The sequence below is a fragment of the Poecilia mexicana genome, unplaced genomic scaffold (genome assembly GCF_051168715.1).
Source record: "Poecilia mexicana isolate PSO_F unplaced genomic scaffold, ASM5116871v1 scaffold_6, whole genome shotgun sequence".
NCBI classification, from domain to species: domain Eukaryota; kingdom Metazoa; phylum Chordata; class Actinopteri; order Cyprinodontiformes; family Poeciliidae; genus Poecilia; species Poecilia mexicana.
Genome location: NW_028263375.1, coordinates 19,826,654 through 19,852,364, shown reverse-complemented (window position 1 = coordinate 19,852,364; position 25,711 = coordinate 19,826,654). Strand labels below are relative to the sequence as shown.

Sequence of the window (25,711 nt, the reverse complement as noted above, 5' to 3'; positions counted from 1 at the left end):
ACATCAGCGTGTGGGGGAAGGAGGAAGAAAAGAGGGAGGATAAAAGGGAGGACAAAGGCCATATTAAGACAATTGGATTGATAATGATGTCTATAAACATAGCAAAACGGAAATTGATGTAAACGAATTTTATTGGTTCAAAGCACAAATGATTAAAAAAAATGTAGTCGGCATGTCAATAAAAAAAATTAAAAAACACAACAGAAAAATCAGTAAAAGTGGAAGTGGAAAACATTCGAGAAACCGTTCTTCAGCTAATTCTCAGTTCATTTTCAAGTCCATAAATTTTGGCTTTCAAAGCCATAAGCTCATTCTGAACCTTTTTCGTCCTTGAATTTGTTTGTCGTACTTCATGCAGAATGGCTAGGTCCTGGTTGGGCCCAATGTTTAATGTGACCTGAAGAAAACAAAATGATTTAGGTTTTATAAAGCTTGTAATGCAAATATTAAAACAACAACAACAAAAAACACAGTCGGGGCATTTTTTTTTCAACCTTGAGGAGCTGTTTCTCTACATCTTTGAGCTTCTGTCTGAGGAGTTTTAGATCTGCCTTAAAGCCCTCCACCTCCATGACCCTTCTCTTCTCCAAAGCCTCATAGCGCTGAGTCATGAGCTGGAGGCGCTTGGCCATCTTGTCGGAACGCTCCTGAATATAAACAGGATAATTCATAAGAAAGTCAATAAAAAAAAAAAAACACACACACACAATAAAATACGGCAGACAGTCCAGAATTTCTCAGAGTAGCAAACCTTAAATATTTCCCTGCCTACGTCTCCTTCCTCTCTGATTTGGGACAGTTCTGTCTCCAGTGTGATACACTGCTCTCTGAACATCTCTGCCAACTTGTGAGCTTGTTTTAGATCATCTTGTAGAGCCTGATTAAAACAAACAAACAAACAAACAAAAAAACAGCACCAGGATAAACAGGCATATTGCTTATTAATGACGCTGTTCAGTAAATTTAAATTAGGGTGTGCAACAAAAACAATATAGTAGCTTTTATTACCTTTTTCTCCTCCTTATGTTGGTCAGACAGCTCAGGTTGGGGTTGAGGAAGAAAAAGAACTGATCTGCTGCTGCTGGGCTGCCAGGATCTTGTCAGTTCAGCGCCGTCGAACCGGGCCTTTGCCCTCATCAGTCGGTGGTGGCAGGAGTCCAGCTCCCTCAGCAGCCGATCTTTTTCTACAATCCAGCTTTTTTCATTAGCCCGAGCGTCAAATTTCTGCTTTAAGAAATCTCTTGTGCTTTCATGCAACAGGTTCTGAGTCTGCTGGAGCCTGATGCATAAAAAAAAAAGGAAAAAGATTAAAAGTTACAGTAAGCTTGGTACGAGCCATAAATTTAGATATTAAAAAGACACACTTTTCACTCAGTGCAGTGATGCGTTGATGGTCTCTTTGTCGTTGTGCCTGAGATTCCTCTGTTATGATCCTCCGATCCTCGAGGAGAGCTTCTACCTGCTCTCTGACCAGACGCGTCTGTTCCTCCATCTGAGCCTGCAGCGCCTCCACCTGAAAAACGCAAGCTAACACTGTAAAAATGACCATAACTTGAAACATCGTATTAATATGGGAAAAAAAAAAACAAAAGAGAAATAGACGTCATTTTTTTCCATTTTGTAGTGGCGCTTATCAGAGTCATAATTAACACGTTTTCGCAGTGGAGCAATACCTGCAACAACAATGTCTGGTTGTCGTTCTTGTACTTCTCTACACCGTCACCAGCTGATTTTGTTTTCCTGTTAGCCTCTGTTCAAACATTAAAATTAAAAGGGAATTCATTTCTTTGAAAAACAAAGAAAATCAACGCACTGACTCAGACTGTTTTACATAAATAAACTAAATGCTCTCAAACCTTTTGTTGCCGCAGCAGGTCTTAGTTTAGTTGGCCTTAGACTGAGATTGTCATCAAACATGGACTCAGGTTGCCTCTGAGTAATTGCGACCTGAAAAAGCAAGCGTGATGTTGTCATTAGGGTTGTCTGCATTTCAAAGTAATTTCTTTTCTGCGTTTAAAAATTAAGTGTAATTCTCTTAAATTTGAGTTTTATGTGTACACAAAATTACAAAATAGTTTTATTGAACCCAAATCAACTATGACATACTTAATATAAAGCCACCAAAAGAAAATAATTTAGCTAAGCTTCAAAATAATTCAAACCCCTTTAATATCACCCCATAGCCAAAGCCTTGAAGATTTTAGAATTATCTAAATTGTCTTATATAAAAAAGGAAACAATAATGACCATTTGTCAATTGAAAGAGAGGCTTCTATTAAGCAAACACTATAGTTAAAACCATTTATAAAATTTTATACAATAAATGTAAAAGATACTAGAGATCTATGAATTAGTGAGTCAGTTCCACCTTGTGAGGAGGCTCTTGGTGAAAGTATGTAATCTCTCCAGCATCGGGACCAACAAGAGCAAGAAGGTGTTGGATCTTTTTCCTGTCCTCCAACTCTCTGCAGCAATAAATACAAGAATATTATATTCATCCCAAAGTCATACTGTATCTTAAAACTTAATAAATAAATAAATAAATAAATACTCATATCACATTAATCACACACATTAAGCGACATCACAGATCAAGAGTTGGTGGCCACCTAAAAATGTTCCTGGAAAATCACAGATGAAAATAATTTCTAATAATTGTGTTTTATCCAGCGCAGTGCACCCACCTGATCTTTAGTCTGTCATTTTCTGCATAAAGTCGGAGAGACTGCTCTCTCTCCTGGAAAAGGTAGACCTGCATGTCACTCAGAGCGTTCTGAAGCTGTGTAACTTCTCTTTCACGCTCCTGTATGTCATACTGCAGTTTGTGCTGGAAGGACATTGATACAGAATATTCCTTAAACGATTTAGGAACTCAGATACTCAGTAACAGCTGAACCCCCCCCCCTCCCCCTCCTCAAAAAGAACACCCACCTGGTCCTCTGCGACGCTTTTAAACTTTTCCAGCATTTGCAACAGCTCTTCGTGTTCACCATCATACTGGGCGATCTTCTGTCTGTAGAACTGCAGCAGCTCCCTGGAAGGACGCAGGTAAGCAAGGCGCTCCTCTATGGGAGGAAGTGGGGAATCTAAATCTTTACTGGGGGAATGAATGCTGACTCTGTAGAAGAAAAAAAATATATCTATGGCTCATTTTGAAGATTATTCAACTTCATATTCAGCAATGTACCTGTGCTCATTTAACACAAATACTTGTGATTACAGGACTATTTTTTGCACTGTGAAAGTGCACTGACGTGAAAACATTTTAAGAGTCTAGATTTGTAGATTGGCACAGACATCTCTAACCTGTGAGGCGTCCCATGCTTTACTGGAGATCCCATTCTTCCAAATATCTCTGAAAACGAGAGAAGAAATTATGCAGCAACATGACAGTGTATCAGCATCATAAATAAATGCAACCTAGTGCAAAGGAAGTTGTTGTAGTCTGTCAAATATTATTGAATTATAGGAATTATTAGACAGTTTTGTTCATGCATAATTAAAAATACTAGTAATGGGAGGGAGAAAAAGAAATCCAAGACACCTTTGTGACATTTTGAACTTCCTTTCAGCAACCGAACTAAAGCAAGATTCACATAAACCCACAGAAATAGTTCTTTATAGGAGGGAAACTGGAGAAACATGAGTGATCGTATTAACGAAACATAAATACAGTGGCATCGTCAGTCTCTTTTTTGGACTAAAAATAAGCCACCACATTAATGCACAATAGAATAGTTGTTTCAATGACTGTCAAAGTACTTTTAAAGCGGTATAAAATGAACTGTTACATACAAGTAAAGACGTCGGTTCCAGAATCTGAGCTGTGTTGTTGCTCAGAGCAACGGTGCAGTTCTTTTTTAAATCCAGTGTTTCCGCTTCTTTGTGATTAACTGTGCAGAGGAAGTTGGGCGCGCCACCTATCTGCTGGGCTGTGCAATTTTCTAATGTTATTTAGTGCAACCATTACCATCAGAATTGATTCCATTTTAATTTAATTAATGTGACATATGTGATTTAAATGTGGTTTTTGGAATAAAATTAAGAACGTTTGGAAAAGTACAGCAGCAGCTATCCACGAACTAGTCAAGTTTGCGAATAAAAAGCGGTGACGGCACAAAATTTCAAAATAAAAGTGACATTTTGTCAGGTTAGTATAAATTAAAGCACATAGAAAAATAATTTAGGAAATATTATATTTTAAATATAATTTATAATTATATAGTAACCACATAAAAGTCACATGAAACAGTTCTTCGCGAAAAAAAATATGAACCGGAAACGCCTGTTAGGCCTAACTTGACCACACTGACTTTGGTCCTGTTAAACTTCAGCGACACCAGCGCTTCTCTGGTCGGACTGTTTTGTTTTTCTCTCAGCGATGGAGCGGAAAGTTGCTCGAGAATTTAGACACAAGGTAAGATAATAAACTTGTTTTCATATATTCCAATAATATCTTAGTAAAATGTTATTGTGTTACCTGGTTGTTTATTGCGGTGTCTCAGGTGTCTCCACCGGAGAGGATGTTGCGCACACAGAGGCCTATTTCTGAAAGAGCTGAATCAGTCAGGAATTATCTTAAAATGTAGCTGGTTTGAATTAGCACTAATAAGACACCAAAGTTGATTCAGGACAATTTGTTTTATCTGTTGTTTATCTTGATCTTTATATTTAAAGACTACAAACCAACAACAATTTCTATCATGAGAGGTAGTTTGAGATTAATCTTAAAGTGGGTTATTTTGGAGTATTTAAAGTTCCTTCATAATAAAAGATTATTTATGTCGACAGAAATTCCCGTCAAAATTTTATCGTACAAACAGTATTATGTACTTAAAGGTTAAACTATTTTAAAACTAGGGCGGACTTAAAATCTGAAGAGGGAATGTACTGTTTAAAATGCTTCAATTGAGCAAAGTAAACATTAAATTACTATAGACCTACAATTAATTCAGTTAAATTGTCATATTTTGATTATAATGAATAAAATTAAATTTCACCTCCTTTTCCACTTTTAGCCATTTTTTATGTGTTTTGCCAGCATTTAGGTTAAACACATTTTAATCTTTGATTTTTCTTGCTGTTGACATGTCATATTATTTAGATGGGCCTTTAAAACTATCAAAGAGCATAGGATAATTGAGAAAGGAAACCTGATATGGTTGGGGCATTTTTATCCTTGGAGCATGCAGGGATCACCACAAAGCCATCTGTGCTGCCAAGAGGGGCCCATATTGTCTCTACAAAGGGCAACATAGCATTAGATAATGTGCCACATATGAGCGTCCAAGCAGAAATAATGAGTTAATTTATGGGTTTAATTAGAGGCTCTCCACAGTCAGTCTTTTGTTGTTTTTCCAGACACGGTCATATCTGCCCTGATTCCCTCAAAATAATTTTTGATTGTTCTTTTCTGTGCCTTGGAACCCACCTGAGCTGTTGATTTGATCAAAGTTTATGTAAAATTGTTAATCATTATAACACTTCTTATGTGAGAATACTGTATAATCTACTCCTAAGCATACGTTGCCCTTCAATATAAATGCCTGACACACAGGGAGCTCCAACGTTGTTATTTTATGATTCCAAAGTCTGTGGTTCAATTCCAGGCAGGGCTAACCGTTTCCTGCAGCACTAAGCAACAGACATTTACAATGGTGATAAAGTCAGGCGTGTTTTGAACACACCCATTTTATTTAGATGACCTGTCGTCATAAAAGATTACCATCAAAAATACTTGTGCATGTCAATAAATTGGAATATCACTCACATCAATCTATTTCAGTAAATAAATTCAAAACGTAAAGCTCATTTACAGGATTAGCTGAAACTATGTTTACACAGACTAAAAAAATTACTTAGCTAATTTCTTTTCTTCTCAATTTCTGACATTAAATAAAATTAAGCCTTCCCTATTTAATGTCATGTCGGATTGGAAAACATAATTTTTCTTTGGTTAATGTCAGAATTAGGAAGAAGCATTGTTTTTATACTTTGTCCAAGGTCAGAAGGAGACTTATGTTTTTTATTGGAATAGATGTCATCATGAAAAAGTGTATCTTTTAATGTAGTGTATGTAAATATTTCATGACTGTGTTAGGGTCAGTTTTTTTCACCAAATTGCTGAAAGAAGTTCCTTTGATCTTGTTGGAGTTTAGGATAAGTTTGTGTGTGAATGTTGGGTGTCATGTCTGTGAGATGTAAGGTGACACTGCTGACCTTCCTCCTGCTGCCTCTCTAGCTATTATCTCTCAGTGCTTTGATAGAGAAGGGCAGCGGTCATAGATTCAGATCATCCCACAGTTTAGCTTCACCCTGGCTTCCTCTGCTTAAATGAAATCAGGTTCTGAAGTTAGTGTGTGATTTAGCAAAAAGCAGTTTAGGGATATCAGGGTGAAATGTGCATCAGCGATTGGCCGAAGCGTTTCCTGAAAACCATCCTGCTGCACCTGAGCCGTCATCAGGTTAGTAGATGGCTTTGGCTCCTCGTAGCATTGGCGGGACCGTGGGTGGGACAGTGTGCAGTGTGTGTGTGTGTGTGTGTGTGTGTGTGTGTGTGTGTGTGTGTGTGTGTGTGTGTGTGTGTGTGTGTGCGCGCGCGCGCATGTGTCCGTGACCTGACAGAAGAAGGATGGTGCCAGATGTTTCTGTTCTGTTGCAGGTGGAACTGCTGATTGAAAATGAGGCAGAGAAGGATTACCTTTATGATGTCCTCCGCATGTATCACCAGTGAGTACCATCTGTCGTTTCTCAGGTGGTCAAAGTGTTAGTTGCTGTTTAAAACCAAATATCTCTGTATGAGTAAACTCCTGTAGAGTATTTATTAAATCTGGTCATTTGGGGGGAGAGCTACTTTGAATTAAAAAACAAACAGTCTTGAAGTAAAGCCCTTATTATTGATACGCTGAAAATCAGTTTTACTTTTAGTTTTGTCTTATTTATAGCATTTTTTTGTGATATGTTTTCTCATTTAATCTGAGTTGTCTTGCGTCTTTTCTAAAGCTTGTTGCTCCCTGAGATCAGAGTAACTGGGTGCACCTTATGAGGCCAGTAGGCTAAAAGTCTTCTAGGTTTCAATTAATCTTTGTACAGAAGCAGAGTCCTGTGGCCTCTTTGGATGAGCCTCTGATCCGTTTCCATTGTCCTCTGACAAGCTTGGCTAGTTATCCACAAAAGCTCTTTTTTTATGCTCATCCTTCAAATGGGGCTGAAATGACACATATGCATAATTAAACAAGCAGACCATGTGTAGTTTCTTTTCTCTTTTGTCTCCATCTGAATTGCAGCAGAGAGAAGACTGGATTATCTTCTCCATTGACATACAATGATATATTTATTCTTGATCCTTTGCTTAACTAATTATTGTTATCTGTATTATTTTTAATTTGCAATAAAAAAAATCTGGTTACTGCGTAGAAGCTTGTGAATTAATAAATTAGAATTCAAATTCTATGATCTACTTCTACTGACTGGTTGAAATGATTGTGTGCCTTAAAAAAGATCTAATTTTATAATCATGTAATGATTTTTGGGGCATTCGGGTAGGTTGAGCTGCTTCATTCCATTTTTTTAGATTTCTTTTTTAGACTTTTAAAAGTTAAATATTTATTGTTATGCAGTCATGGCAAAAACTGCATCCCACAATATTTGCTTATTGTATGACTTTACTATAAAAAAACACACAACTTTGCTTCAGTTCATTGAAGTTAAATTTAAATCCTCACCATGTTTTGTATTCACTCAACATTTTATACGTTAGTTTTTTTTTTTTTCACTGTAAGGCAAAAGTAATCCACCACAGACTGGTGTGACCCATTCTCTCTCTCTCTTTCAGGTCTATGGATTTGCCGGTGCTGGTGGGAGACCTGAAACTGGTCATCAACGAACCAAAACGGCTTCCGCTGTTCGATGCGATCCGGCCTCTGATCCCACTCAAACACCAAGTCGAGTACGACCAGTTCACACCCAAGAGGTCACGGTGAGTGCAGCGTGGCATTTTAGCTGTTTCGCCGTGGAGACGGTCTCAGCTGTTATGCGTCTTAGCGATAAAACTGATTAAACTTCAGGAAGCTGAAAGAGGTGCGTTTGGATCGAACGCAGCGCGACGGACTGGGTCTCAGCGTTCGAGGAGGACTAGAGTTTGGCTGTGGACTCTACATTTCACAGATTGTCAAAGATGGACAAGCTTACAATGTTGGCCTTCAGGTATGTAGATATTAAATAAAGATATGGATTTTTTTTTCTTTCTTTCAGTTTTCTATTTGACGCACACTTTAGGAGAAAAAATTGCACAAATTAAAATCAAGGAAAATACACATCTTACCCTATTCTAGTGTGTTGCAAAAGTTCTTAGATCTTTAAACTTGTTATGCTATGCTAAGTTAAACCAAAACCTTAATGAATTTGATCAGAGTTGTGTGACACAAAGTAGCACATAATTTTCAAGTAGATGGTTTATATGGTTTTCAAGTACCACTAAGTCTATTCTTACTTAAACCACCTTTTGCTACAACTATATGCAAGTTTTATGAAGTATGACTTTCCGAGGTTTTCACATCTAAGGTAATTTATGATCCCATTCTTCTTAGCAGAGGAGCTAAAGATTGGTTAGAAGAGATGGAGCACATCTGTGAACACCTGTTTTCACGTGTATTAACTAATATTTTCCATATTGATGCATCCTTACTTTAAACAATCCACACCCCCAAAAAAATCAGAAAACTGTACGCCTTAACCTTTTCATTTTTTTAGATCTATGATGATTTATAGAAATCCTTTCCAGAAAAAAAAACACAATTTAGTTTAGTTTATTATTTGATCAGATAAATATAATAAGAAATGTCACAAGCAGTTTGCAATTAATTAAAAGAGAAAAGGTAGTAAGTTCTTTAAACTTGACGATTTTGGCTCTCATGATAGAAGGTTTGAAAAATATTAGTTTAAGCCATTCCTCAGTGGCCCTGCCAATACATTTATTATCATGTTCTTGGAGACAGAAAAACCTCTGCACCTGTCTCCATTCTTGGTCATGGTAGTTTTGCATTTGTTTCAAACCATTCCTAATAAAATGACTAATTTTGTATTTTGTTACGTAGTATGTGGATCCTGAGCTGACCACGCAACACACAGTTTGAGTGATTATTAAATCAGAACTGTGTTCAAAGGATCCACTAGGTGGAGTAGATCCCTTTTACTCCCCAGACGGCTCTGTTCCAGAAAGTATTCATGAAAATCCCTTCAGATTTGTGTTTTAAAACGGATCAGATGCCGTTTTTATTCACTGTTTGCTCGGTGTTGATATAACGGACGGAACGGTTCGTAATGGTGTCTTTGGGGTTCATAATGGTGTCTTTGGAGCAGACTGGCTCTTTTCTGCCCTGCAAGATTACAAACACACAATCGGTCTCAAATTCTCCAGCTGTGTTGTTGAATGTTATGCTCATGAGTCGTGTGCTGCACTCAGAAGAACATTGAGTTGCTTCAGATTCATTCATTCCATAGACAATTACAGGGGAAGAAATAAACACACATGCAGGCTTAGAATCAGACTCATTTTATTTGTGATTTTCCTTTTCGCAAGACGTTAATGTATTCATTATTATGCCTCGTAAAAAGAAAGCGAAGCTCAAATAATAGGGCAGATGGTTAAGTTAGGACACAAAATGAAATTTCAGCTCCAGAATTTGAATGTTTCTTTTTAAGTCCAGCCTCTGTGTTACTTTCTAAACAAGTTAAAATTGACAAATAATTTGACACAGAAAGCAAACAGAATATTTCTTGGGCTTCATGCAGAACTAGCAACCTGCTATCTTTTTAAAACATCCATAGATCCTTAGATAAAAGTAGATAAATGGTGCAGCATTATTAGATACGAAAAGGCTGATATAAAATATAGTGAGAAAGATTTGTACTAAAAATAGACTAAAGTATTAAAGGAAACTTATGTTTCCATAATATGCAGAGTATCCCTTTAACTGCTCTTGTCTGACAAGATCAGATTATATTTCAATCTGACCATAGGTGTCTATGTAGCCTAGAATTATCTGAAAGATGTGGGTCTTACTTGGGCTGCACAGTGGCGCAGTTCAGTTGGTAGAGCTGTTGCCTTGCAGCAAGAAGGTTCTGGGTTCAATTCCCGGTCCCAGTCTTTCTGCATGGAGTTTGCATGTTCTGTACATGCGTGGGTTTTCTCCGGGTACTCCGGTTTCCTCCCACAGTCCAAAAACATGCCTGTCAGGTTAATTGGCCTCTCCAAATTGCCCCTAGGTTTTAGTGTGTGTATGCGTGGTTGTGTGTGTCTGTGTTGCCCTGCGACAGACTGGCAACCTGTCCAGGGTGAACTCCGCCTCTCGCCCGGAACCCCGACAAGGGTGTAAAGAAAATGGATGGATGTGGGTCTTACCGTAACATACAATTAAATACTAATCATATGTAAAAGCATCTTATTGTAAGAAATAAACTCAAATGTAAGACCTTTAGAGAGTCCTACATTTTTGTAGGACTTTTAATGTCTCTTAGCTAAAGAGACATTATTTGTTCTCTTGTTGTCAGTTCCTGCATATTTGGACAGTATTGTTAGAAGCGTATTGCAAAAAACTATTTAGTGAAGAAAAGTGTCACTTCCAAGACGAACTGTAAAACTAAAATGGGTTGTGCAAATCAGTAGATCATGGTCTGTTGAGCAAACAGGAATGTAAATGTTGGATTAGCAGAAACGTCGTCTCTCAGCTCGGCAGATTCATTGAAATGCATTTGTCAGTTTTAAGGCCTGCACTGATTTACAGGTGGGCGACGAGATCGTGCGAATCAATGGCTACTCTGTCTCCTCCTGCATCCACGAAGAGGTCATCAGTCTCATCAAGACCAAGAAGATTGTCTCACTCAAAGTTCGCCGTATGTCGACCTTTGTGTCGTCGGTACCAGAAAGAATATTTAATACTTTTGCTATATCTGTGATTTGTTATTCATTTGTCTTTTATACAGATGTGGGGATGATCCCAGTAAAAAGGTCAGGTTTATTAATTCTTTTCTTTGTCCTGCATGTCTAAAAAAAAAACCAACTGCTTATTTTGTGTTTTTTTGTTCGCTCCAGCTCATCTGATGAACCCTTGAAGTGGCAGTTTGTGGACCAGTTTGTGTCCGAGTCTGGGGTAACAGGCTCCATTTCTTTTTTTTTTTCATGGCTTTAACCGCCTCAAAAACTCTTGTTTTTTTATTCAGTTGTTTTGTTTTGTACTTCTTCAGGAGAAGAGAAGCAGTGTGGCCGGCTTGGCATCTATTGGTGGGAAGGAGATCAAGGAGAAGAAGGTTTTCCTCAGTCTTGTGGGAACCAAGGGTATGGGCATCAGCATCTCAAGCGGCCCAACCCAGAAACCTGGGATCTACATCAGTAACGTCAAGCCAGGCTCCCTCTCTGCTGAAGTTGGACTTGAGGTGATTTCTCCAACAGGACTCCATGATGTCTCCGATAAAGGAGCGTAAATTAAGTAATCATTAATTCTCTCTTAGTGTGTATATTATCACTTAATTGGATTTTTAAATAATTGATTAAATTATTGATTCAAAATAACTTAATTCTGCAACAATAAGACTAATCGATAGGAATTGTCTTAATACTATTACAATTAACAGTAAAAAGTGTACTGTAAAAAGCTCTGCTTTTCTCAGAGTATAATTTTAATAGATTTAATCAACAAGTAGAGGAAGAATCTGTGAGTTATTAAATGATCCATTACTCTAAGAATATTTAATTTTCTTGGCTAACAAGGTTTTAATTTCTACGGCGCCCCCTAGGGGACACGAAAGACTTTTTTTCCCCTTTCTCTTTCTCTTTCTCTCGCAATAATGTACTGATTTTTATTTGTAAGAATGTTTTTGAATGTCATTCTTTTCCTTTCCTCTTTTCTTTTTTCTCTCACTACTTTGTGCTAATCTATCTCATGGAATCCCAGCACAATAAATAAAAATAGCATGTTTTTGTTGTAATGAGACACGTGTGAAAACAGGGTGAAGAGGTTTATTTTAAAGAAATCTGCACGCATTCGCTTTGTGTTATTGAATACAAATAAATTATTTAGACGAATCTTCTGCATGTAAGGACGTCCTAATAGTTTATGGTTTTTATTTTCATTTTTCCAAAGTGTCACCCCTCTCACGCAGTCAATGCTTGCTGTATCTACTGTAGGCTGGAGACCAGATCGTGGAGGTGAATGGAGTGGATTTCACCACTCTGGACCACAGAGAGGTGATTTTGTTCATGACAACATCTGTCATTATTTTCATTATTTTATGTAGCGGCTAAGAAATTTGAATTCTGACTTTTGTGTTTCTTTTAAATCTCATTTTTTTAAGGCTGTGAAAGTCCTGAAGAGCAGCAGGAGTCTCACTATCACGGTTCTGACAGGAGCTGTGAGTACACACTGTGTTGTCCAGTAACTGCTTATACCTTTTGGAGTACAATGTTTTTGTACATTGTCTCATTAAAACGCATACATTAAATTATAATGTAATGTACATAATTATGAGACATTAACTAGATTTAAATTATAACATGCATTTTTGTTTAAAAGGATTCACAAAGACTCCCTATTTATCTTTAATTTGATATAAATCAAATAAAAATTAGTAAATCTCAATGTTCTTGATCAAATTTAAAATTCTGCGACAACAATGAAACAAACCGCTGCTAAGCAACTAGTACTGTTGCATATATCTTAATTTGTGGAGTGAAAATCCTGCACCTGGGATGAAACTCGAATTGTTTGCAGGCCCCTGCGGTTCACTTGACGGACCATCTGTCATGACTGCAAGACCACAAACATAATTTTTTTTCTTCTGCTGTGCATCACTCTGAACAATGTGTGTCAATGTTTTTAATACATCACCTTTCCATAAAATGCAGCTTAGAAAGATGTCTGGAGGAGCAACATTTATCCTCCGTAAAGTCACTTGACAGATTGTTTGCTCGTGGAGCCAGTGATGGGGACTGTGTAAGTGAGACCAGCAGTCATGTCTTATTATTGTCTTCCTTGGTGCCTGTCTGATGCGTTTATCTGTGAGTTTGTCTTTATTTGGACGTTGCATCCTCCATCAGCGGGTATTGAGAGGATGGGTTGTGTTCCAAAATCAGACGGCTTCTGCTCGTGTGCCACGCTTTGTGTCTTTTCTGAAACAGTGCTTATTGTGTATCTGCAGAGGGAACACTGCAGCAATAATTATACACAGTAGGCAAGAACATTCATTGGAAAAAGCATTTTTTCTATATTAATCCTCTCCACGATAATATAATGGCAAAGTTTCAGTCGTGACTGGATTGTCAGCTTGTTTAAATCCAGCCTTTATTGTGCCAACACACAACACATGCTGTTCTGTTAAGAAAAAAATAAAGTGAAAATGATCATGTCCTTGTTCCTTTCATAGGATATAACTTTTTACAGACATGGTGTGACTATTTCTATAAAAGAAGGACGTTTGGCGGTTTGCTGTTTTTCATGATATACAGATGTGTGTTAGCACAAAGCTGAGAAGGAACGACATCCCTAATGGCCTGAGAGAAGCATTTCTTCACCAAGACGTTCTCTGGCCTGTCCCTGTATTAGACTTGTGTACCCGACTGAAGCCTGGTTTGAGTACAATAGCTGCATATAAAAGCACTCTCTGATTTTTGTCTACGGCCGGTTTTCACTCTCTTAGGGAAGTGAGCTGTTTATGACAGACGAGGAGCGCCTTGCAGCCGAAGCCCGCCGGGAGGTGGAGAGGCAGGAACTGATGCATCAGAAGAAGGTTGCAATGGAGACCAACAAAATCATTAAAGAGCAGCAGGAGAAGGAGAGACAGTGAGTGAGCTGCACAACCTTTAATTAGCTTCACCCAGACGCTGATAAATGTTCTGTTTTTTCAAGCAAAGGAAGCTGTCACGCAGGCATTTGCTGCATGACTATTTAAAGTCTTGCAGTAGCTACATTTTCAGAGTTCACAATAAAGAATTACTCTCCTTCTTTCCCCTGTGTTTTATGTTTAAAAATGATCGATTGCATCTGTAAACTTAACATCATATTCCCTGTATTTATAGTTCTGATGTCTGAACATAGATTCATGTTGGGGTTTTGATGTTTCTGATGCTATTTGTAGGAGAAAGATGGAGATCTCACAGAAAGTAGCAGAGGAAGAGGAGCGCTATAAGAGCGAGATGGAAAAGTACAAAATTGTCCATATTCAGTGAATTAAAAATATCTTTGTTGAGCTTTTTAGTTTTTTTTTTTTTTTTTTTAAGTTAATAAAATATCTACTATAGGATTGAAGCTGCAGAAAAGAAACACGACAGAGATTGGGAGGAGGACTGGGGATCCAAAGACAGATCAAAGAGTCCCCGCGCTTCAAAGAGCCCCTCACCGGAGATGAAACCTCCAAAGGCCAAGAGTTCACGTATGATCAAAAGTTTAAATTGCATGAATCCTCTGCTTGCCTCCAAACTTTCCTCCTCTTGTTTCTGTTTCACTCCAAATGTTCTTTTCCTGCATGTTTCCGTTTGTGTCTGCTGGTTGCTGTGCTGTTTTCTACGGCCTCTTCTACTAGTTTATGGAGCCAGCTCCTTCATAGAGGAAGAGGAGGAGGAAGATGATGAGGAAGACAGCCAAGTGAGTTTGGAGTTTCAGGTGTCATTTATGCCAGCTGTGCTAATTGACGCACAAAAGTCTCAGATTTCCTTTGACAACAATAATGTAACCATGAGAGCAGACTTGACAATTTCTTCACATCAAAGAGTTTACAAAGCTTCAACCTGCCAACAATTTCCTACTAAATTCAGCTGAATCTGATTTGTCTTTAAGAATTACAATTAACAAAGTATGTATTTTTAAGTTTCTGGTTGAATAGAATATAGAATTTTTCTATAAATAAGATTAGGATTTTTCTAAAACAGCCCAAAGTTACAAAGCCAACTCTTTCCGCATGACTGAAAAGCTACAAATACAGTGAGTTATTAGTCAGAGGTTTTAATAAATCAACCTAAAGATAAATAAATACCGCGTCTGCTTTGCTTGTTTTTAAGACATATTAAACAGTAGCTCAGTTTTATTGTTTTACAACATAAATGAAGATGTAATGAGCACCACATTATGGTATTTACAACTCGGATTTCTCTGCGCATTTCTACAGTCAAGTCATTCCAACTCCTAGTTTGAATGCAGCTCTTATCATAATTTAAAATACAGTTTTTGTCTTTATTTGAAAATGCTGTTCTACTTCCCAGCCAGACTGCCTCTCTGAGTGCTGTGTTGTGTGAAGTTTTACATTTCAAGAAAAAAAAAAAATTAAAAATATGCTCAACTGTATGGATTTTACTTGAATGTAAACTTAAGTTTGCGATTTCATTTTTCATGAAGAGTGTGTTCATCTCCATCCTTAGCATTTGGCTGGTTTTATCGATATGAGGGGAAGCTGCCTTCGCTGCGAAAGGTACAGTCAGCTGGTTGTGTTGTGTGAAGTGGCTCTGAATGGTTTTCCTTCAAATCTGACGTTTAACTCAAATGGTTGGAAATGAGCGAGGATTGTTTTCTCAGATTTTCTTGTGTTGGCGTTGCCCCAGTTTGTGTTTGTATTATTTAGTTGGTAGTTGCTGTGTTTTTATTTTTATTTTCTGCATCATTTTGCGTTGCCCATCTGGCGATGCCTCAGAAAGGAGAAAAGAAGAAGAAGAAAAAGAAAATGTCCAACACAGACACACTGCAGGAGCAGAGAAAGAACAAGAAGGAGATGGAGTTTGAGCTGAAACTTGCCAGAGAGAAGGAAGAAATGCAAGAACGGGAGAAACAACTAAAGATCAATCGGCTGGTTCAGGAGGTACGAAAAGATGAAGTCTCAGCTCAGAGCAATAAATGTAACCAAAGCATCCTCTTTTTCAACACACTTTGCTTCCAAGCAGTTGGCCTGTAATCTTTTAAAGTAATCTTGACCGCAGCTTTGCAGTTTTCTGCCTTGTCTAACCACACATAGACAGATTGACGGTAAAATTAATTCTCCCCAGCAAACAAACACTAGTTAAAAATCATTATTACCTCTGACAGACAGAAACTGATTGTCAAAGCTTGAATTGAGAAGTAACAATGTGCTTTTCATGCTGGCGGTGGGTCAGGTTTTCACCCCTCTGGCTGAGGAGGTCGTGGGAGTTTTGTTGTCCAGTTGATACATGTTTCTTGTTTGAGCCAAGACCTGGAGCTGTTTTCAGCCAAGAACAAAGCAGCTGGAACAAGAGGCTGCTCCTCTAGATCTGAAGCAAATACTCTCAAATGAAAAAGGGCTAAAGGCTCCCTTCAGATCAGGAATCGGTGTCTGCATTTGGCAGATCAATGTCTTGGAATCCTGGTTGTAAGTGATGGTGGGATGGAGCAGGAGATTGATTGGAGCTTATCTGTGGGTACTTCTCTGATTTGTCAAGTGGAAAGAAATAGCTTTAAAGTTTGTAGAGCCTAAAAGCAAACCTCTAATTTACTGGCCCTGCTCTGTTCAACTACTTTTAGTTGCTAAATTCCTTAATGTGTCTTTGTCCAATGACATTCAGTCAGTCTAATTCTACTTAACTAAAGTGAAAACATATGAATCATAATGGAGAGTATGAGATTAGGTGAAGATCTAAATTATCCATTGAATGTTTGAGGTAGAGTTTCAGAAAATCACCTGTTATAGATGTCAAGTTCACATGCCACTCAGCGGTATACCTTTCATTGGGACGTCCAGAATCCCTCAGAGTACCTCCAGGAATACCTCTAGGAACGTATCCTAGAGGAAATCAATAATATGTATTCCTTCAGGCCTGATGGCAACCTTGGATCCCCCTGAATGATCTGGAGTTTGTTGTCTGGAGCAGCAGGGATGAAAGAGTGTCACTGCTGGATGTCTAAGCTCTTTAAAACCACTTTAAAAGATAGAAGCAATCTGCCATTTCTAAGCAAATGTAAAGAAATGCTAGAAATATTTCCCTTTGTTACCCACAGTAATGTCAAGGAGCTTCAAAGTGAATCCAAATGTGCTGTTTATTGAAATCTCTGTTGCAGTTTGCGGTTTTTCCGGTGAAGCCTTGTGTCATGTCATTGGTGACAGTATGTGTGAAGGTTTTTTTTCTCTTGTTTGTGATTCTGGCTGGCTGTAACTCCATCCCAGGTATCAGAGACTGAAAGGGAAGACCTGGAGGAGTCTGAGAAAGTGCAGCACTGGGTGGAGCGACTGTGTCAGACTCGGTTGGAGCAGATCTCTTGTGTGGAGAATGAATCCCCAGAGGTACAGAGTCTTCAGTTCGAGCCTTCCTACACTCAGAGCTTTTCAACAGTTGTAGTTTGTTTCTAACATGGATGATTTCATGGAAGATTTTACATGGGTGGTGAAGTATTTCTTATTTGTTTGTGGCTTAAAGCTCTCCCCGCCTCGTTCTCCTGGCTCAGAGCCAAGGGTGAGGCATTTTCCTGGTGGTTTCAACCTAGCAACCACTGATCTGGATGACATAAACCTGGACGAGGTGGACCAGAGTCTGAGGGGACCTCTTAAAAAACTAGTCCCGACTCAGCCCACTACAAACCAGCCTCCACCTCCTTTGCCTCGCCCTCCACCCTCACCCAAACTGAACCCAACAATCCCTAAGTACTCCCCGCCCTTACCTCGAGTATCCCCACAGCGCCGGCCTCCTTCTTCCCCCAGTCCTAGGAAGCCTCCATCCTCTCCATCCACTCTGACATACAGGGGGCGCAAGCCTCACGCACATCCCCAACATCCCCAACATACACAACCGCGCCGCCCGCCTCCCTCCAACTACCCTCCGCCATCTCACACGTCAAGACCCCCATCTTCCCCTCAACCCACGCCACATCCCCATCCTCCGCCTCCCCCTCCTCCTCCTCCTCCACCTCCACCTCCTCCTCCGCCTCCTCCCCCACAGCACTCTGAAGAACGTGAATACCGCCAGCACCACCACCACCGCTTCCAACATCCTCCCAGCCCTCCCGAACACAGGAGCGAGTGGGAAACAGGCGGCTACCTCCCCAGAGGGGGGATTTATGCATCCAACACCAGTGAAATGTCTCACCCCTCAAGTCCAAAGGTTTGACTTCTTCATGCTTCATGACAGAAGTATGATGAGTGCGGATTGCCTTTTCCTTGTGATTTGTCTTTCAAACCATGAGTGTTTTTGTGTTAGGAGCATTTGTGCTCTTATGAACCTCTCTACAGCATTTATTGGTAGAATGAACTGTAGAGATGGTTGCTGATGGTTAGTTGTGTCTCTGTGGTTTTTATAGAACATGGTGGGCAGGATGCTGCATGGTGTGTAGCGTGTGAAACAAAATCCTGTGTGTGCTACTGTTTTGAGCACCCCCGAGTGGATGTTTTTCTGAATGCTTTACCATCCGATACATTGGCTGTTAAATTTGTAGACATGCATGTGAAAATGTCAGGCGAAACCCGTAGAGCTGGGGTCTCAAACTGCATTCCTCAAGGGCCTGTGTTCTGCAACTTTTAGGTGTTGATCTGCTTCAGCACACCCGGCTCCAATATAAGTTCACAAGCAGAGTTTTGTAGAGCTTAGCTGCATGGTAGTGAGGCAGTTTATCCGTTTAATTCAAGTGTGTAGAACAATGGACGCGTCTAAAGGTTGCAGGACTCTGGCCCTCGAGGATTGCAGGTTGAGACCAATGTACCAAAATGGGCTTCAAAAAAGTTACTATTTTAAGGGTATCCAAACCAATGTATTGAGGCAATTTTTTAAATATTTTTCTTGCATTTTTTTTTCTCCTTACCAATGTATTTTCTATTGAATTGTAGAGAATACAATTCAAAGTGTATACTTCACTTTGAAGGTGGAATAAGTTTTGAAATGGTGTCATTCATGGAAGATAAGAAAAAGCTGAAATTTTAGCAAGAGCGTGTGTTCTTTTTAGATCTGCTGTGCACTTGGAGTTTGTGATGCCTTAAAATATGAGAATTGCTTTGGGTGGGTGTCTGACATTTCTAGCACGAGCCAGACAACTGAGGGATTCATTATGTTCTAGGTGATGAGAAACACCTCCCATGTCAGTCATATTTCCAGTTCAAGCAGTCAGCTGGTAAGCCTCCCTCCTTGTGGAAACTCGCATCAACCTCGCACTGTGTTTGGAGTCGGCTGAGCTTTGTAAATGTTTTGCTTGGAAATGTGGTCCAACAGCAGCTGGCTCCCAGTCCCCCTAACCAGAGGCGTCAGATGGCTCCCGTCATGTCAAAGCCCGTCATGCTTCCGCAGTCGCAGGCCAACCGGCCAGATCCTCTCCGACCTGCTGTCCGCTCTGATGGCCTGGTACGAAGCTTATTAGGGTCATCTGGTGTAGTGTGCCATCAGCTGCAGCAGCTATCAATGTCTGCCTCCTTTAAAGAGCCCTGGGAAGTTTTCCAGATTTCCAAACAATCTGTTATTTTTATTTCAAACAGGCCAAATATTCTAGTATTATTTTCTTCAAAACCTTAATTAAAACAGGCAAATCAAGTTGTGTTTGCGGCAATGTTGGATAAGCTGGTAAAGAGCAATCATCTGTCCTGATTACAAATAAAACCTGAAACAGCCACTTTGCCATCTGAGCCATTAGCACCACCACAGGCCTCTACCTCCGCGGCGAGAGATAAAACGACTCATGTACAAATCTCTGCTAATTGTAGCTGCTGCTGCAGGTAGAGAAAGGAAATGTACTCTCCTGCTGACATTCTCTCTCCGGGCATCGTCAGTGTTGTGAAAGTCATTCCTTAGTCGCATGTCGGCGCTTACTATTTTGGTTTTCTGAGTTTACATTTTGACTGGATCTGGTCAAAAAATGTAGAACATGAAGCTGTTAATCCTTCGTCTCTTTTATAGTTAAATATCTTACTGGTAAAAAAAAAAAAAATACATGGAAAAATATCAGCCATCTTGGTCAAATATTTGTAAATTATTTTATTATAAATGTAATGCATTTAAGCATTCCTTCAGGGCTGCAGCTGATTAGACAGACATGTTGGAGAAAACATATTTTACTACATTTATGTTACTCTGGGCTGTTTTTACTGGAACAGCAAAGTTCAGATGTCACACTTCAATAGAGGTTCAAAGCTCCTAAAGTGCCCGGAAACTGTTGAAGCATCAAACTGAAGAATGTATTTTTCTTTTATTCCTGCAATTTGACTGAAAACGTTGAACCGGTGTTGTGCTTCAGCCTCCAGAAATGCTTAAACGGATGGTGCCTTTCAACTCGTCTTTCAAATCAAACAACAAACAAGTAATCCTTTCTTCTTGTACCTTCCCTGTTATGCTTGAGTGTTGCCTTCCTTTTCTAGTTTTACCTTTTTGTCTCCCTGACTGGACCCTCAGTTTAGTCTTTTCCATGTTCCCCCCACCCTATCTTCTCTCTGCAGCAGTTGCACCCCTGCCTTTTTGATGAAGTGGTTCATGCATGACTGTATTTTTATTGATTGGGAGCAAACTGTGGAGGCCATGAACATGTTGTTTAGTGTGGGAATGCATGTCATGTGGCAGTTGTGTCACTAGGGAGGTTAATTATGTCTCTATTGCTAAAGAGGGTTTTTACCTCCTGAATTCACCACTAAAAAATGCTGATTGAAAACATTGAGTTTCTGTTAAACTGTCGCCACAAGTCAGATCTTTATGCATTACGACGGGACAGGAATGTTTCTTTTCCAATGGGTTTCATTAAATTTGTATGATATTGCACATGCGGGAGGAGGCATGTTTACTGAAGTTAACAATTATACTACAGTAAATAAAAACAAGGCATATATGGGGTTATTTTTACATCACAGAGCATTTGTGCAGCAGCTGGAAATGAATTGCTAGATTAATGTTTGTTTTTTTTCTGTACTGAAAACTCTGGGATGAATAAATGTGATTTACTCACCTGGAGAGCTTGGTTCTGTTTTCTTCTTCCTCCTGTAAAATGAAATTGCTGCAGACCTGAAGTGGATCTGTGTTATTTCCTTCTGTGGTTGAACGGAGAATCACTCTTGTTAAAATGTGTCAGATTATTTTTGAATTGTGAGAAACTTTGTGGTTTTTCAGTGTTGAGGCTTATGTTCAAACTTTTACACTGAACTGGTTGTCAAAGGAAATCTGACCTCTTGTCACACAACTCACGTTCACTTAATGTTGTCTTCATTTGCTCTTTGTGTATTTATTGATCACTTTAAATTAATTACATAATGATGTTTTCTTTCAGGGATTTCAGAAATACGTGGACGACTTTGATCCGTACTCCATGGTATTGTATTCTTGGGCTACAGAAAAGGAGATTCAGTTCTTTTATTTGACAGAAATCATGCATAGAAACATTTATCTTATACTCATCGACTGATGTGTTTAAAAAACTGGTTTAACAGATTAAAGGACTGTCTTTGTTCCAGTTGTATTCCCAGGGGAGGTAGACACAAACTATACATAAAATACAAAGACTAACCTTTGAAAATTTAATCTTTTTCATCAGTCAGATGAGTTAAGATATTGACTGATCTCAGTCAATATCTCTCTTAGCAGAATCTATACTCATGATTTCCTCTTGCTGGTTAAGTTCATTTAGAACAGGGGTCCCCAAACTTTTTCCTGCGAGGGCCACATAGCTGTTCCTTTCTCTGGTCGGGGGCCGGTCTTAGGTTTTGGAGAAAGAAACCTTAGAAAATTTTTGTGTGTGGGGGGGTTGGGGGGGGGGAAGAGGGGGAGGGCTGTTCTGTCTTTGAAACTGTCGAGCGGGGGGGGGCGACACATTCGCGCTTTTAGATAGATTTTTACCCAGAATGCAAATGGAAAAAACCGTGAGTGAAACGGTGTCTGGGACTGACTAGTATATATTCCATTGAGGGAAAGGTAGTTTCACATCTGCTCAAGCCCCCTGGTGGTTGAAGAAATATAAACCAGAAAATACAATATATGAAAAAAAAAAAAACACTGAATGCTCTGTGGTATGAGGAGGCGGGCCGGATCCGGCATTGTTCAGGGGGCCAGACCAAATGACGTGGCGGGCCGGATCCGGCCCGCGGGCCGTAGCTTGGGGACCCCTGATTTAGAACATAGGTTGCCATTTATCATGCTGCCAAGTCTGTCATTTCATCACATTTGTCTACAATCCTGGTGATTTTTTTTCTTCTTCCTGTTTTCTTGATCAATAGTTCTCCTCAGACCAGATAGATGGGCGAGATGTGAGATTGCTAAAAATAAAAAAGGTATTTTTTTTTTCATAGTTCAAACACAAGGCCTGATTCTTTTTCACATTCTGAAGCATGACTGATGATTTCTCCTTTTTTTTCCCCCTTTTTTAAGGCCGGACAACTTGACATTGCTCTGGAAGGGGGAGCTGAATCTCCTCTTGGAAAGTTGGTGGTGTCTTCAGTGTATGAAGGCGGTGCAGCCGATAAGCACGGTCAGCTAAATTCTTCAATTCATGATTTAACTTTACTGCAACCGTGTAGGGAGTTTGAAATATGACTGTTTGGAGCAGATTTGTTGCACTAAGTGATTTAAAATCATATTTTTTAAAACTCATAGAGAATCAAAACAGTAATTCATTTTGTCTGTTTTTTTTTAATAAATTCAAAACTCTTAGCTTTTCATTCACTTTCAGCCTATTTTTATGTTTTAACACATAATTTGAAAATTTTAGACCTTGTATGTTTTTATTCAACAATTAGTTCCTGCACTGCCTAAACTGTGCGTGTCTGTGGTAATTGTAGGAAGGCCTTAGTGCTGATTATTTTTGCATCTTAAATGTCTGTGTTGTTTCTTTGTGTTTGCAGGAGGGATCGTTCCCGGTGACGAACTCATGGCTGTCAATGGGAAGATCCTGATTGACGCTACTTTAGAAGAGGGACAAAACTCTCTGGCTCGGGCCTGGAACAGTGGAGGGGTATGAGAGCACTTAGAGACTAGAAAACATGCTCTGGATTTTAACAATATGCACAGTTTAATTGATCATATGCTTTACATTCAGCTTCGTATTGATTTAATCTCAGAGATTTAAAAATCATTTCACCCCTCAGGACTGGATCGATGTGGTGATTGCTGTGTCCCCTCCAAAGGATTATGAAGATGAAGTGTAAGATTTATTTTTGTCATGCTCCAATACGCTTTGTTGCATTCTATGTGCTAAGCTATGAATCTGTTGAAATATGACGAAGCGGCTCAGTAGCTTACAGACGGCGGCTCGTGTTTCTGTGTGTGTGCATGTGTATGCAGCCCTAAGTCAGCATCAGTCAGTCCCACTGTGAACAGAAAGGTGTTTGAAGGCAGTGCAACACTTTACAGACATGGCTATCAGCTTCAGCACTAGCCCCACCTCTCTTCCTTCCTCACCCTTGTTCTGGTAATCAACTTAACCTTCAGCCCTCATCTTCTCTGCTGCACGTCAGAGGGGAGGTTTGGTGTGGCTTTTGTTTTTGTTTTTGTTTTTCCTCTTGGGGACATGTGACAGTCTCTCTGACAACTTGAATACTTAAGACGGCAAGAGGATTTTAATGTTTGTTTCCTCTCATCCTGTCGGGTTTAAATCTTCTTGTTGCTTGGTTTGCTCCATAGAAAACGGTCATGACTTTGAATGTACACTGTCTAAAGTAGGGTTTAAATAAAACACTCTTGCTACTTTAAAGACGTTTATAGTAATACGTGACAGTTCACTTTGTGTATGTGCTGGATCCAGGGAGCCGTAAACATGTTGTTGGATGTTCTCAGGTCACGGACACCACAGACTCCTGTCAGCCTTCAGCAGTTGTTCTGATTGATGTTGTTTCTTGGACTGTTACATGTCTTAAAATCTTTGAGTCTGAGATGTTTTTATTGAATTTACTGTCACAAGATTACATCCACTCATCTTATTAGCTTTGGGCTTTTGGTGATTCATTTGAACTTAATGTAGCTTTTCATAAACTACTATTAATATTTGAGTAAATGTCCCAGAGGAGGTTGCAGATAAAACATCAGTTGTGGTCATCAACAAGCTGCTGGAGTAATTATGACTGATATTTTGACAACTACAATCCATTCAAAATTGTTCATCTGTTTTGGGCCATTCCGAAGACGTAATATTAGCCTTTTTTAAAATCCTTTTCCAAATTGGGTTTGATGGGCCAAATTAGGTTTTCCTGTAGAACTAATAATTTAGGACTCAGGCAGAGTAACAAGCCATAGCTGAATGGCTCACCTTGACTCCATATTTGTTTTCATCTTCGTTTCCCCTGAACATAAACCTTTCAATTCAGAAAACATTTAGTCGTTCCATAAAGAGCATTCGCAGTTTTCAGCTATGCTTCATGGTGTTGATTTTAGATTCTTTACTGGTCAGCAGCACCCTCTCCGGTTTCATCTGGAGCTCTAAGCTGCATAATGACTCATATGTGCAAAAAGAATGGCTTAAATAAATCACTAAAAGCTCAAAAGGAACATGTAATCCATGATGTCTACATGTAAACTTTTGACAAGACCTGCATGTAATGTGAGAGATGCACCAATTGCAGTTTCTAGGCAGATTCTTGTCTTGATCTGAGAATTTTGCCAAAAAAGCACCATACAAACTTCAAAAGCTTTTTTACAACTTAAAAATATATAATACATGAAATGCATATTATTCAGACTTGGGTTAAAAGTCCTCAATTTTATTAGTATTATTTTTTCTCAGCTGATGTCTATTATGTCCTCCGGGTCATCTCTTCATCTTTTTTTTTTTTTTTAATATTGTGAAATAAATTATTTTGAGGACTGTTGAACTGAAGACCATCAGGTCTGCTATAGAACAATTTGTGCACCTCTAGATACTTTTTTGCATCACAGTAGTTTGGGAAAAAGTGACTGTCTTCTGTAACTCATTTGCATTAGTCCATCTCTGTTTGTTGTGGTTGCTGTGCAGTGTCTAATTGGAGAATGACAGATACGTGTTTGTCCTGTTCATATTGTATTACACTTCAGATAAAAGAAAAAGCTTCTATTGTTTACATTCTTTTGTTAACTTTGCTCCTTTCTCCTGCAGGACATTCTTCTAATACCACCAGCCGTTAAAGCCAGATTCATTAGGAGGAATCTCTTCAATGAGAGGACTGAGAGGCTCTGTGCCTTTTCTGCTTTATCTCACCTTGGGACTGAGCCAAGCTGTCGTTCAGACTGACGCTGCACCGTCTATAGCCATTTTCACTGTCTTGTTTTGTCAATGGATGATCCGATCATTAATCAATTTTCTCCCTTATACCTCTTCCCTTCTGCAAACACTGGGAATAATTTACTTCTATTATGCTAACGTCAGTCACTATGCAAATGAAGGAGGAATTTGAGTGAATAATCAATAATGTATTCAGAATTTTCTTGAGCCCAATAAAGAACTGGTCAGACTAAAAATGAGGTTCTGCTTGAATATTGATTTTATATTTTCTATTTAAAAAATGGTTTACAGATTTATACATACTTAGTGCTGTAAACATAGTATTTTTAAGTAAAAGTTATGTTTGCATCTATCCTTTACAGAAATATGCATATCCAGTAAATAATTCACATTTTTGTTTAGATGTCCAAGAGCTTGGGGTTCTAAATTAGTATTTTATATACAAGTGATGGAAAAAAAAATTGCACTGTCTTTAAGTCGTGTTTTTTATTTTTTTTTGGCACTAGTATATAAAAAAATCATCTGTAGTTTTCATTTGCTACATCAAACCTCAAGTGTGTAAAAAACCATGGCAGATT

General features: G+C 39.0%; 2 protein-coding genes across 4 annotated transcripts; one reads left to right on the top strand and one right to left on the bottom strand.

Annotated features, from left to right (window-relative positions):
- Positions 1-113: 113 nt before the first annotated feature.
- ccdc77 (coiled-coil domain containing 77) lies at positions 114-4,580 on the bottom strand. 2 transcript variants are annotated; one of them, XM_014985283.2, is made up of 12 exons: positions 4,481-4,580; positions 3,307-3,355; positions 2,932-3,118; positions 2,685-2,827; positions 2,369-2,465; positions 1,857-1,947; positions 1,674-1,750; positions 1,365-1,513; positions 1,009-1,279; positions 752-877; positions 495-647; positions 114-397 (listed from the first exon to the last, which is right to left on the bottom strand). In XM_014985283.2, exons 2-12 carry the CDS (start codon positions 3,339-3,341, stop codon positions 251-253), a joined length of 1,476 nt encoding a protein of 491 aa, XP_014840769.1. In that variant the 5' UTR covers positions 3,342-3,355; positions 4,481-4,580; the 3' UTR covers positions 114-250. The 2 variants fall into 2 exon arrangements, with proteins under 2 accessions (XP_014840769.1, XP_014840768.1); XM_014985282.2 differs by lacking the exon at positions 4,481-4,580 and adding an exon at positions 3,796-3,892.
- Positions 4,294-25,369, top strand: ush1c (Usher syndrome 1C). 2 transcript variants are annotated; one of them, XM_014985277.2, is made up of 20 exons: positions 4,294-4,417; positions 6,662-6,729; positions 7,835-7,978; positions 8,067-8,205; positions 10,785-10,893; positions 10,984-11,008; positions 11,093-11,150; positions 11,245-11,433; positions 12,185-12,244; positions 12,352-12,408; positions 13,693-13,835; positions 14,131-14,196; positions 14,294-14,424; positions 14,575-14,636; positions 21,219-21,260; positions 22,162-22,215; positions 22,313-22,412; positions 22,786-22,895; positions 23,029-23,084; positions 25,008-25,369. In XM_014985277.2, exons 1-20 carry the CDS (start codon positions 4,382-4,384, stop codon positions 25,018-25,020), a joined length of 1,662 nt encoding a protein of 553 aa, XP_014840763.2. In that variant the 5' UTR covers positions 4,294-4,381; the 3' UTR covers positions 25,021-25,369. The 2 variants fall into 2 exon arrangements, with proteins under 2 accessions (XP_014840763.2, XP_014840767.2); XM_014985281.2 differs by lacking the exon at positions 25,008-25,369 and adding an exon at positions 23,225-23,751.
- The last annotated feature ends 342 nt before the right edge of the window (positions 25,370-25,711 follow it).